At 30.1% G+C, this 13,761-nt stretch overlaps 1 protein-coding gene across 1 annotated transcript in view; it reads right to left on the reverse strand.

Moving 5' to 3' along the window:
- The window catches only part of LOC119674947, a 40,366-nt gene that overhangs the window by 2,617 nt on the left and 23,988 nt on the right, over positions 1 to 13,761 (reverse strand). Inside the window, exons 7-12 of the mRNA XM_038086103.1 lie at positions 13,634 to 13,666; positions 12,780 to 12,963; positions 12,591 to 12,711; positions 5,063 to 5,115; positions 4,829 to 5,007; positions 3 to 4,283 (exon numbers count right to left, since the gene is read on the reverse strand). Of these exons, the coding sequence (XP_037942031.1) occupies positions 3 to 4,283; positions 4,829 to 5,007; positions 5,063 to 5,115; positions 12,591 to 12,711; positions 12,780 to 12,963; positions 13,634 to 13,666 (4,851 nt within the window). The remainder of the gene's footprint in view (positions 1 to 2; positions 4,284 to 4,828; positions 5,008 to 5,062; positions 5,116 to 12,590; positions 12,712 to 12,779; positions 12,964 to 13,633; positions 13,667 to 13,761) is intronic.

Genomic DNA, 13,761 nt, shown 5'->3' on the forward strand with positions numbered 1-13,761 from the left:
ACGTGGCCTCAAAGCATTTGTTTTAAGTGTATTTTGTTGGTGTTCCACCGATTTTGGTGGTCTTGGTGGCGATGTTGAACTTGGTCGCATTCGCAAATTGCGTAAATGGCGTCTTTGTGAATTACTGCAACCTGGCATATAGTTTTGTTTTGGACTCGGATATTTATGTGCAATCCAGTCGCCAGTTAAATGTTGTGGTACACTTGGTATTTTACTGATATCTGGATTTGAAGTTGAAATATATTTTCCATTACTCATACTTGGATTTTCATATTTATTGCGCATGCGTTCAACCTTACTACTACTGATGCTACTATTACTGCGTATGGGACTTACAGTCTTTTTTGGCAGTGAGGGTTTTTTATGTATTTCCTGTTTTAGTGCAGCTGTTTTACTAATAATATCTATATGTGGCATAAGTGGATGTCTTTGTGATGTTGGTGATGTTATTAATTTAATGCGACTACGACCTCTGTCTACTGTTTCAACTGTCGAAGCAGCATTCTTTTCGATATTATGAGTATACCATGAGACCTCACCACTATCGTCGTCAAATAAGGCGTCTTTTGAACCTGAACTTAATGGTGTGTTAAATTCAGGATCGCTGCGCACCTTTCTCAGCGAACTAACCCCAAAAAAATCATTCTGTTCAGTTTGGCAATTAATACTCTCAAATTTTTCTTTCATTTTCTGCACTTCTCCAGTGTGAACACGATGCAAATATGAAGACTCATGCGATTGTGGTGAAACACTATTCGAGTGATAATATGTATCATAAATTTCTAAGCTGCCATCTGGTGTAAAATCATTTAATTCGTAATCTGTTTTTGAAATAATATCAAATTCATGTTGGTCGTGTTCATCAACATGTATATCTGGAGGTCGATCAGGTGGTGTATGGATATTGAAGTTAACACGTGTCACATTTCTTTCACCAAACATGTCCTTGAGGTCCGTAAGTGAAGAACTCATTTGTCTGTGTTTCAAGTTATTTTCATTAGCTCTTGTTTTTAAATTTTCTTCGATTACACGCATTACTTCTCCTTCATCTGGTGATGAATCCTCACGAGCGTGGTATATTGTTTTCGGTGGTTCATCATATTGTTTGTCTTCAAAATATTGTATTTTTTGCGAAATATTTTCTTTGAGAGTTTTGGGTAAACTCATATAGGTAGCTGATTCTGTTTGACCTTCATTGATATGACCACCCTTTCTATAGCCTAAATATTGTTGCTGATCAGATCTTGAAGGATATTTTCCACTGGATTTATCAATATTCCTAACTTCAGAAACTGAACTGAAATTGTCTACGGTTGTCTTAGTATATGTTGCCGGTGGAGGAATTTCTGGTGCTTTCATTAATGTTGACTCTGCATTTTTAGCTGCAATAGCACCACGTGTTTCTCGAGCCAAAACTACAGGTGACGTACTACGAGTAGGATGGGTGTGACTATAAATAGGTTCGGTTATTATACGATCTGTTGGAATAGTATCTTTTTCAATATTATTAACATTTTCGCGTATTTTCGTAGTATGTCGTATCGGTAATGTATTCGAAATAATTTCTTTCTTTCTCATAACTGGGCCCATAAGATCTTCCTTTGTAATAGAGGAGCTAGATCGTACTTTTAATCCATTAGTTGTAGCTTTATGCTTACTTGGCTTATTAACTGTCACAATATATTCTTCACTTACAGTAGCGTCCTTATTAGGAGCACTGGAATAGATATCATTCAATTGCTGCGTTATCTTACAAATCTGATCCTTGGACAAAGTACTTACTAGTTTATTACTCAATTGAAATTCATTTTTATTTCTGAAATCTACTTCACTCTCCTCAACTTCATAACCAACAGAATTTGGTTGCATTCTTCCTTCTAGAGTGGAAGTTAAATCTGCAACTGTATTACGTCGCCAATATGGTTTAACATAATCTCGTTGGTGAAGTATGTCACGATTTCTTTGCAAGTCGAGTTCTTTTAAAAATATTTTTCTTTCAAAATCTTCTCGTAAATCTTCCACTGATTTTTCCTTAGTATGTAAGCCAAAATCAGTCTCTTTTTTCCATTTCACATCTTCAACATCTTTTGGTCGAAAAACGAAATCTTTCGATCGTTGATCTTCTTTCAGTTTGCTCACTAAATAATTCAACTCCTTTTCTGCACGTTCATGAAGGCGTATTTTTCGCCATTCTTCGAAATCCAACAATTCACTATCCTTTCTAATCGGTTTAAAATTTGTGATCGAAGTAGCACGTTCTAACTGTCCAACACGCTCTAAAGTACTGTAAAATCGATTTAGATCTGTAAAACGTTCAGAGTTACTACGGTAACGGCACGTTGGACTATGTTGATCGAGATATGTAAGTGAAGTTGCACTGTGAGCAAGTTCACCACATAAGTAAAGACCACGCTTAGAGCGATCATCCGCGCTGCTTAAGCTGCTGGCTCGTATAATTTTGCTGGTGTCACTTTTCATGTTGACACGTTGGCTATCGATTCGACGCCTGGAGGGCGAACGCATTGTACGTGACGCTTGTGGTAGGCGTACCTCACGTGTCGGCGAAAATCTCCTGGGAACAGGTGGCGGAGATAATGGTCTTGCTATGTCCGTGATGTTTTGCATAACTTGAGTTGTTGGTTGTCTTCTATTTTTGTGTTCATATTGCCACACCAGATTTTCAATGCAATTAGGTTCTTCTATTTCAGAAGTTTCTTCATACTCATAATTGCTTGTGTTTTCTGTATCGGGTTCCACTGTATGGTGCCTTGTTGGGCTTAAACTACGAGAATTATAATACGATGTATAATAAGGTGTCTGATGTGTAAGCGAAGTCGTTTGTGCATTAATATCATTCCAGAAAATTGTTTTATCACGCACATTATCATAAACGCAAACCTCTTCAACAAGACCTTTCTCTGCTGTTGGTAATGACTTAACATAAAAATTTGTGGTTTCAACATTATATCGCGGTTTTGTGGATTTAGGCGTTGTAGTGGACTTAGGAATGTTAGCACCCTTAACAATAACTTTGCTAACGTTCTTCATTTTTGCTTTATGCGCTAAACTGCTATCACTTTTACTATTTTGTAGTGCTATAGTCCGTCTACTTTTTACTTCCTTTACTGGAGATTTCAATTTAATAGATGTTTTTCCTGTTGTAGTGATCCCTATTTTTTCCTTTGGTTGTGATTTTGGTTGTGCAGTTGTTGTTGTTGTTGTTGATTCCACTGAAAATGTTGAGTCTGTACGTGCTAGGCTTACGGTAGATACAGTTTTTGAAGTATGTTTAGATGGCAATGTGTGTATATTTGTCTTTGGTTTTTGGGTTGTATGTTTAGGCACATTTTTATGGACTGAACTTACGTATAATACATCACTTAAAGGACGAGGTTTGGGAATGCACATTGTATGACGCATTGTCGTATTAACACTAAAATTGGAATTACTATATGGTAGTCGGGAGCGCGGTGGCACTGATTTACTACGTAAGTGATCAGAACAAGCAGCATAGGAACGCACTGCTTGCTTAACATCACGTGGTGACTTGAGAGAAGGATCCCGCAAAATATTTGTACTTGCTTCAAAAGTATGCCTACTAAACGGTAATGTATTTTCTAAGCGTTTCTTTTCTTCAGCAAATGAACGCTCTTTTGAAATACTTCTTCCGAAAGCCACAGGACTACGACTAGTCTGGCGTAGGGATATAACACGTTGTTGCCTGCGTGTGGGACTTACAGAACCAACACGTGAGTGCTGTTGTAAACGTGCAATTCTAACGTTTTGACTGGTAGAAGGTTTTGCGTTATGTGTAGAAGTGACTGATGATAAAAGAGTAGAAACTGCACCAGCTGACTTTGAACGACAAATAGGCTTGGTACGTTTAGTTAAGCTGCCTGTGTTGTATTTGCTAACACCAGGTGGAGTGCTTTCGGGACTTTGAAAGCATTGTTCATGTCTATGTGAGACATTTGTAGGTGTACGGCCCTTAAATAATCTGCTGCTAGTATCTACTTTAATTATTGTTTTAGTGCATGAAGATTTGCGGTTCGGTGGAGCAGGCGGTGCTGTAATTGTCTTTTTTTGTTCCACTGATATAAACGACGGCATTGTTTTAGCAAATGGCGTACACATATTGTTTTTATTCTCTGAAATTTTTTCAGTATGTTGCTCAAGGTTGCTCGTAAAAGTATCTGGACTGTTGAGTAGCTCTTTACTGCAATGAACACGTATTTTAGTTAGTGTGGGTGTTATTTGAAGGTATTCAAATTGTTGTTGAAATCCTTTTGTGGAGGATGAAAAATATTAAATAAATTTTTATTAATATTTTGTTTTAATAGTTTTTACAGAAAGAAGATTTTCACTTTCAACTTGGTGCGCTAAGAAAGTGTATCGATCCAACTGTGCATTATCTTGGTACTTATTACTCTGTAGAACGTGGACAAGAAATTTGACGAAAATTAATTCTATTGCTTTGCAGTTTTGTGACCATTCATGGAAATTACTTGCAGATTAATTATTGAACTCATTTATTGTATATAACCAACACCTTTAAAATTATTAGATTCATTTTGAACAACATACTTTTGCATAGCTGTACACAGAAAAATTTATGTTAGTAATACTACAAAGAAGGATATGTTAACAACCTTAACCTATGTAAATTTGTTAACAATAATTAATAATTTAATTAAAATAATTAAAATAAATTGTTAAGAAGTTTGAGTAATGAATAGCCATGTAGCACTCAACACTTTGTGTATTCAATATTTTTACAGTGCCGTGCTTAAATGAGTGATTGCAATTATTTAACATAAATTAAACAAACCTTTTGGTTTCTCTGGAGCTGGCTTGCGAAAACCGAATAAAGGTGGCTCACCGCCAGCCTGTAGACTCTTATAGGCTTGCTTCTGCTCAACAGGACTTAGTGGACTACCTTGTATTACTTCTTTTTTACGAAAGACTAGATTCGAGTCACTGGTGTAACCAGATTCTTTGGCTAATGCTCTATAAAAAAATTAGATTATATCTTCTGGTATAACTGTTTACGGTTTAAATGTACCTGGAAAGATTTCCTTCAGTGTAATGTGGTGACAGCTTCGTTTGATCCAAATGCTGTTAATTATGATAGAAGTGAATATTAAAAATGTTTATTTTAATAGAGTAAAAAAAGATAATTTCAAAAAGAATTATAATTAAGTAATACATACATATATATTTTTTGTTTAAAGTAAACTAAACTGAAAGTTATATATAATAACAATAAATATTTCGTAGATATAGATTTTAGAAAACTTACAGTAAATTCTTTTTCATCTTGTGCGAGTTCAATAACTATACGAGGCAAAGGTGAGTGATCCAAAAGCCACTGCAGCTTGTGTTCAGGTGTTAATAACAGTTAATAAATTCATAGATATATGCATACTTATAAAAATATGAATAATTACAAAATATTAAAGAAAATAGTTTAAGATATTTAGATTGAATGAAAAACACAAACTCGAAAGTTCAATCACATCACAGAATCACATCACAGAATATGGCACTTTTATGGATCAAAATGTGCACATAGAATACATATATGAGGATGAGACAAATATATATTCTCACTATTGCAAATGCAGAAGAGCGTCTTAATAGGAGAGAAATAGAGATAATGGAACGATAACTTGGTTAACATATAATAACTTTTGTGTTAAGATAAAAAAAAGTGGTTAAATTGATAGTGTTATGGTGTTGCAAATTAAGAGTTATAAAAAAATATATATAATTTATATAGAAAAGTTGTAGTTATGTTCTCAGTTCATTCTCAGTTATTCATTATCAGTTCATTATCAATTATATTACAATATTTGAATTGGCATATTTACAAACCGGATTCTTTACAAACCGGAATCCTTTGGATCAGAAGAGCTGTTTGTATTATTATTTTATCGATATTATTTAAACTGACTTAAAGTCTACGAATAACAAGTACAAGTTTAGTCCAAACTCAATGTCTTTTACCACTGCTTGTATGTTTACAAAAACCTAGTCTATTAAATTTGTTTCTATCCCGGAATTCACATTACTATTCCTCGAATATCTCTTTAGCAATACTGTAGAATATTTCTATAAATTACGCTGCACATAAGAAAAATATTTGTTTTTAATTCGTTCATAATTATTAAAAGCACAGGTGATATACGTATATGCAATATCTTTCTAAAATTTGTATGCAACTTATGTTTTTTATATTAACAATTTGAAGCTGGCATACCACATGGTAACCCTAAAGGAATGTATATACTAAAATGTTAAGCACTCTGGATAGTGTGCAGAGGTGCAAGCATATATAGACATACTGGAATATGTACGTGATGACTGCGATTACAAGATCAAAGTATTCTATATAGTGGTCACCATAAGGGACATATTAGATATTTACTCCCGGTTTATCATTAAATTTTTTTTTGTTGATTATTTTCTTAATATTTCAATTGAGAATAAGTCTTAAAAACAAGGCTTATTATAAAACTATATTAGCACTTTATTTTTATGACTACATCCTCAATGCCTACACTGTATATATCGGAGTAGTTTTTTTCTCTTTGTGATCTGACCAACAACTTTGTCTTTCTGGTTATAACACAGACTTTTTTCAGTATATCTACTATATACAGAAACGGGAATCCATTTCAACCAGTTATGCTTTGAATAATTCAGATCATGGGAAACCGATATGGATATAAACTGATAAGTGTGCTCTGGGTTACTTATTTCATTTGCCTACTTAAGTATTCAGTACGTATAACTAATTTAACTGAGTACAACAGGAAGGTCAGTGCTATCCTCTGGTCAGATTATTCATTCTATTTTTTTTCCAGGGATATATGTATTTTAACACCATCTGGAAAATAACTAAGCATAAGTATGACTATTTCTCGCCAATGGATATACAAATATTCCTACTAAAAAATTTATTTAGTAAGTAAATAAAAATTTATTTAACATTGCTTAAGTTTATTTAAGGGTATAAATGTGAAGGATGAACATTTGTGAATTTATGAATTTTTAATTCACATTATTAATTTAAATTTAGATGACTTATAAACATCTTAGATATAACTTCAAGAGTACTGATGATGGGTCTAAAATTCATTTAATTAAAAATAATAAAGAAAAAATTTGTTGCAATTTTCTACTGTTCGATAAAAACCTATCTATTGAAAATAATAAGTTATATTAAGAATTTAGTTTCTTTCGTCAAAACGGACGTTAAAAATCAATTTAATGAACTTTAATGCAATTAATTATAAATACAGATAAAAATTAAAAATTCACTGAATACAACTTAAAGAGTATATTTTAAAAATAATTCAAATTATAATTAATGTTTAAAAATAAATTTCTTTGAATAGTACTAAATATACAAACAGTATTTTAAAAAATAAAATAATTTATTGAATCTTTTTAAACAAAAATGATATACTTGTTATTGAACTGCTATTATATGTGATATTCGGCTTCTAAGTGCTTCATGCCAGTACTATTTTTAATGATAGTTTTGTGTATTCTATATAACTATACCTCATAATATTTCCGAATTGTATTTCATTATTTTAATATATTGTCATTAACTAAGTAGCATTTCAATTTAACATTTTCAGTAAACGGAATTATTAGTATATAAATAAAAGTGTATAAGCCATGTTATAAACAAAGACAATTCTGCTTATATATAGCTAGAAATAATAGCATAATTCCCATAAATTTTTTTTCTCTGAAAATTGCATATTTGTGTCAATTGTTTTTCTACAATGTAATGTATTGGATTGAATTATAAAGTTTGCAGTTCAAATTTATTCAGAATATATAACTAACTGGTGATCGTCTTAGCAGAACGTGGTGTTCGGTTGGGATAAGAACATAAAATTAAATTATGTCTCACAAATGTGGATTTCATAAAAAACTTGACTTTTGTATGGATGGTGTCTAAACACTATAGATGAAAAAGTTAGTAGTTAAAGTATCGTTATTAGAAATTGGTAAAAAATATATGTAAAGTTAACAGGTCAATGTTCAGCCCGTTAAGAATTAAACAGCGTTTTTTATACATATCAACACTTTTATATAGGATGTGGTTTAAATTTGTAAGACAGAGCCTTATAATGTTCTATGAAAAATCATAAAAAATAATATGAGTTGGTATTTGAAAAGAATGGTCTTAGAACCATTTTTTTTAAAATCAGTTTTAAAATCATGCAGCAGCAAACTTATTCATCCCAGAGTTTTATATGATATATTGGAGCAAAACTAAATCATCCAAGATGCTTGCGTTAACCAAATACTTATGAATTGATTAAGGTGACAAATTATGGTTAGTCTAATATGCTACTATAGTGTATGTAACAGAGTGCATAGTGTTACCTACATAACAATAATAATCACAAATTTCACACCTTTCTTCAAACAAATTAAACAAACCTCAATAGTATTTCATTTCACAACAATTAGAGGTTCAATATTTTGAAGAATATATAATTTATAATTTATATAATTGGATAGGCATGTCGTTATCAAATCTATCCAATCCTAGATCACCAGTTCCTAGTTGATCAGAAGCTAGAAAAATCTCATATCTGAGACAACAAAACAGTTAGCAGGTTTGCAAATAATAGTCAACTAACTCCATTCATATAAACTGAACGTCTTTACGAGATATTCACTTATCAGACTGTATTTAGTACCTAGAAATATTGAATATAAGTTTTTCGAGAAGAGCATGTCCACCCTAAAGGCTTTAGATCAGCAATTTATTCAAGTCAATAATGAAAATAATAAGTTTCTCAATTTAAATAGATCGGAACTAAGGTAAATCACTGATTTCCTATATGGATATGTTTCTGTTAACTACAACCATTTAAAGATATGACTATATGGCACCAATATTTTCAGATTCAGTGATAAACAGAATAATAAAATCGAATCTGTTGATGTGCTGCGTTGCAAAGAAACGAGTCTAGTACTTTCTCTCGTTTTTCAATGTATCGAATAAAGGTTTACGATACCTTAATTAACATTAATATGCAAGAATATTTTCAGATCAGCTGTGAAGATTCTCTCCCGGAATATCACAACAGATTCTATAAATCGTAGCGCAGTTTTGGATCTTCTGATTAACATATAATTATAATAATAATAAAAAATAATAAAGAAAATTAAATAATTATAAAATATATATAATACAATATTATAAATAAGATAATATACAATATTATATTATTGTATATTGTAGTAAATAATGAGAACACAAGGCTTGTTTTATTATATAAAATCAGTATTATTATTGATTATTATTTATTAGTTATTAGATCCTCTATGTATTTGAGGACTATTATATAAAGATATTAAATTGTATTTGGTAATTAAAATAATGAAAGTAACTAAATCATAAGCTAATAGTTCCTATTGAAAAAGATGGAGTAAAGAACACAATTAGGATGGTTCAAGAATGAAATAAATATTGCAATGTATTTGCTGACCAAGTGAATAATGGATACACATAATATATATTCTAAATAAAACATAATTATTAACATTACTAAAATATAGTAACATAGTACGAAACAAAGTAAATAGAATATTTTTCAAGTTATACTACAACGAAAAATAATGTAACAAAAATAATATATATAACATAAATTCTTAAAAATATATTAAATATTATATAAATATGTTATATGTTATTGCTATATATCTATTATATATATTATTATATGTGATATCTTAAAACTCTATTCCACGAATAAGAATATTTTCTTTGGATTCATAGTTAACGAAACTTCTTTCGCTTTTATTTCACTAACGGACGGATATATCGAATTAGTATCTCTTTGTAAATATTTAAAAATCTTATTCGTGGGCTTAGAGCATTTTTATAAGTATTACCATTTAAAATAATTAATATTTTAAAATTATATAGTACTCGTGTATTACACATATGTTGCAGGTGTATATACACAAATAAAAAAATTAAAAAATCGGTATGCATACCCCATTAAAGATGTCCATCACTTCGTCCCACCACTAAAAAATATGTGAATAAAATATTTGCAGTGAATTAAAAGAAAATTAGTTCTTTTTATTAAAGAAATTAACACGAAATGTGCATGAATTATTAAAAAGAAAGTATATATGTATATATTTATATGCAATTAAAGAACTGTTTAATATATTTTGAATGAGTTGTGTATATATAAAGTGCGAAATCCTCATTTAATTACACTATGTTATCATTAACTTAAATGGCAGTTAAATTTTAATTAAGTCATATATTAATATTAGTATTATTTATATACTAAACTCTAAACTACCTTAGTGTTTTTGTTCATAGAAATGCATATGATTTACTTAACAACTAAACCAAATCTACTTAGAAAGTATCAATGTTAATTGCATTATAATAATATACATAGAGATAGACGTCTGGAGACTTTCCAATTCGAATCTATAGTGGGAGGTCTGGACGTAGATTTTTCAAAAAATATATGACATGGATAACCAAGTTATTTGGAATCCTCCCTGAAGGAATGCGAAAGCGGTCCTTCTGGCAGAAGAAGAAGAGGGGATGTTTTAGTTGGTTTACTAAGCAGTAAAAACCGGACACACCATACCGGCGACAGTCAGTTTGACGGTGCATAAAGCATTCCACCTCCTAAACCACAGAAAAAATGTATGTACATAGATGGAATAAAATGCTAAATACTTTCACATTTCGTTTATTTCGAAGTTCATGCAAAATTTGTTAATTTAGAAGAAAAGTATATTCTACTTTAATAATGGGTTAAAATTAGATTAAAATAAACGATCGTTTTTAAAATGACTTCAGATTCCAAAACTATAATAAGGTACACAAGTTCTTGAATTACAAAGTCTAAATTGCTAATAAGAAGTGGCACCATTCTTTACTCTACGAAAACCTAAAAAAAGGAAGAGCAATAACTTAGAATTTAAAAATTTGCAAAAGGAAAAGAAATTATAATTCAGGTCCATGCTTCCTATAGATATTCCTATTGATATTATAGATTTATTAGCTGATATGTGAAGAAATATTTTTTAATATTAGCGGATTTAGCGGAAATGTATTATATTAACAGTCAAATACATGACTATTCATATATAACAGATATATCTTCATATATAACATTTATTACCTAAATTATTAGGAATACAAATACTTTTACAAGGACGATAATAATTTAGGATCTTATACCAAAATAGATAGATGAATATAGAACGATTGTAATTTAAGCATTTAGCGGAAAGATCATAATATAATTACGACATCCCAAAGCTGCTATGTTAGGTGGATATTACATTTCTTCATTTGTTATAAAGGATTTTTTCTGAATCTTTTATATTATGTAAGTGAATTATATTTGATTTTCATATTCAGATTGACTTTGATTATTTTAACTACATATAGTAAGTGGTTTCATAGAGTCATGTATCGGTACCTGTTTTTATAAAGAAAATTTTTTTACAAGGTAGAAAAAATTTCATTAAATTTAAATGGCAAGTTTACAACGTATATATATCATACGAGTACATTCCTATTCAAAATTAGTTGTGATGAGTAAAAATTTGACAATATATATGAAATATCAGTTGTTTTAACGAAAGCTAATGTATTTTTTTATAATCTTCTCTAAAATATTTGCAATTACAAACAAACGTTATCACATTACTAAAAATGGAGACGATCGGTTCAGATTTGTATAAGCTGTCTAAGAATGAAATATATCAGATTCAAGTTTTTATATTAAATATATTTTATTTCTTAATATAATTAAGACAAATTTAACTGTTGAGCAGCTGAACTTAAGTTAACACATTAAAGACCGCATGCTCCACCGGTGGGTCACTCCGTAACAATATTACCGGCCCGCGTGCTCACGGGTGAGCACACGACATGTTTTACCAGGGGACCGCTTGTACACCTGTGTGCATGATTTAAATTCAATTTATGTACAGTACTCCATTCTTCGGTCCCTCGGAGATATACTGCATATAGCGGACTTAGTTAATTTGCTATAGCCTTATTTTAAAACGATTTTTTTTAATCAAATCAATATACGTAATTAACAATAAAAAAAAAATGCCGGTTCCTATGTGTGAAATAAGATTTTTCAATGCGGTCTTCAACGTGTTAAACAACTATATAGTTGTTGTGATCAGACTATTTCAGTTTGACCAGCCTGATATAGATCAGACTATTTTAGTTTCCCGGTTTTATGATCTTTGGTTAATGAAGATATTGATTATTTAATGTATCTAATATACACCAATTTGAGATCAGTGAGAATTTAAAAGTGAGACCAACAGACGCCGGATAAAATTTTTTTAAGTGGTGGGGAAAACTTCCAAACTATTTTATTAAAAACAAAGTATATTATGTAAGATTCGGTAAAGTCAAAAGTAACTTCCTTAATTGAGTATTGTATTTTCTACGTATATCATGTTATAATGCAATATTGACTACTTTTTGTATATAAAATACGAGTTCCATAAAATAAAATATGTAAATACAGATATATTTCAAATATTACCTCTTTATGTTCTTTTTCAGAAACGGAAGAATTTCCAGTTACATAATTCTCAATACGACCAGGTTGATTTTTATATGAATTTTGTCCTGATTTAACTGGATTTGGCATAGTACCATAAGATCTAAAATAGAAATATATTATATTGTTAAGAGTTGTTTTAAAATTCGAGCATATATTTAGTTTTCTTACTTATCGTCGTAAAGGTAGTTCGCGTTACTCCTGACGTTTGCAGCAGAAGAAACCGATTGAAGACGTCGTCTATCTAATGTACGATATTTAATAGTAGAGTAATCGGAGTCGTAATTCGGCTCAGGTTCTGACAGATAACCGTTTGATTTGTGTGGTGCCCGAGCTGTTGAATATGCAAGAGGACCTTTTAATAATGAAAAAATAGTAAAAGAAATGTGGGATTAGAGCGCAGTAATGCAACAAGCAAGTAATGAGTAATTAAAAGTTAGAAGAGCATGAGCAGTAATTAGTTGCAAAGAAAAGTATTACCAACTTAAAAAAAAAATAACTGAAAATAATTAAAAAATGCGTTTTTGTTTTAAAAACTTTATTGTTAATATTAAAACTACAATATTGTATTTTACAGAAATGTTAGTAAAAAAAATTTTATTTCTAAAACTAAATAAAAATATTATTATCTAATAGTATATTAATAATGATGAGTTATTATTTATTATTTTATTATATTTATTAGAACATGTATTTTATTTTATTTTATTTTATTTTATTTTATTAATGAGCATGCAATTTGCTGTTTGCTGAGAGTGTATTTGAGTTGTTTTTTGTTTAATTTTTCATTATTTTTTTTTTTTGTGTATAAGATAATTATTTTTTATATTTTATATTTTTTTATGTTTAAATGCATTAAAATGAGTTTGCATTTCAGTTCATTCTTTGGCGATAAAAAAGCATTAAAATAAGCAAGCGTTGAAAGCAATTTTCTAATATTACATCATCTACAGCTGTTATATATGTATATTGTATATAGTTATATAAGTAAGGAAATTTATAAAAAAAAATTGAGCAAAATTCACCTCTTTGACATTTGTAGCGTATCACGTAATCATCTGAGCAAAGATTTACAATAATTGTAAAAATTTAAAGCATTTGTAGGCATGAAGAAGCGCGCAAACCGAAACGCAAATCCAATTAAAAAAATTTT

The sequence above is a fragment of the Teleopsis dalmanni genome, chromosome 2 (assembly GCF_002237135.1).
Source record: "Teleopsis dalmanni isolate 2A chromosome 2, ASM223713v2, whole genome shotgun sequence".
NCBI lineage: Eukaryota > Metazoa > Arthropoda > Insecta > Diptera > Diopsidae > Teleopsis > Teleopsis dalmanni.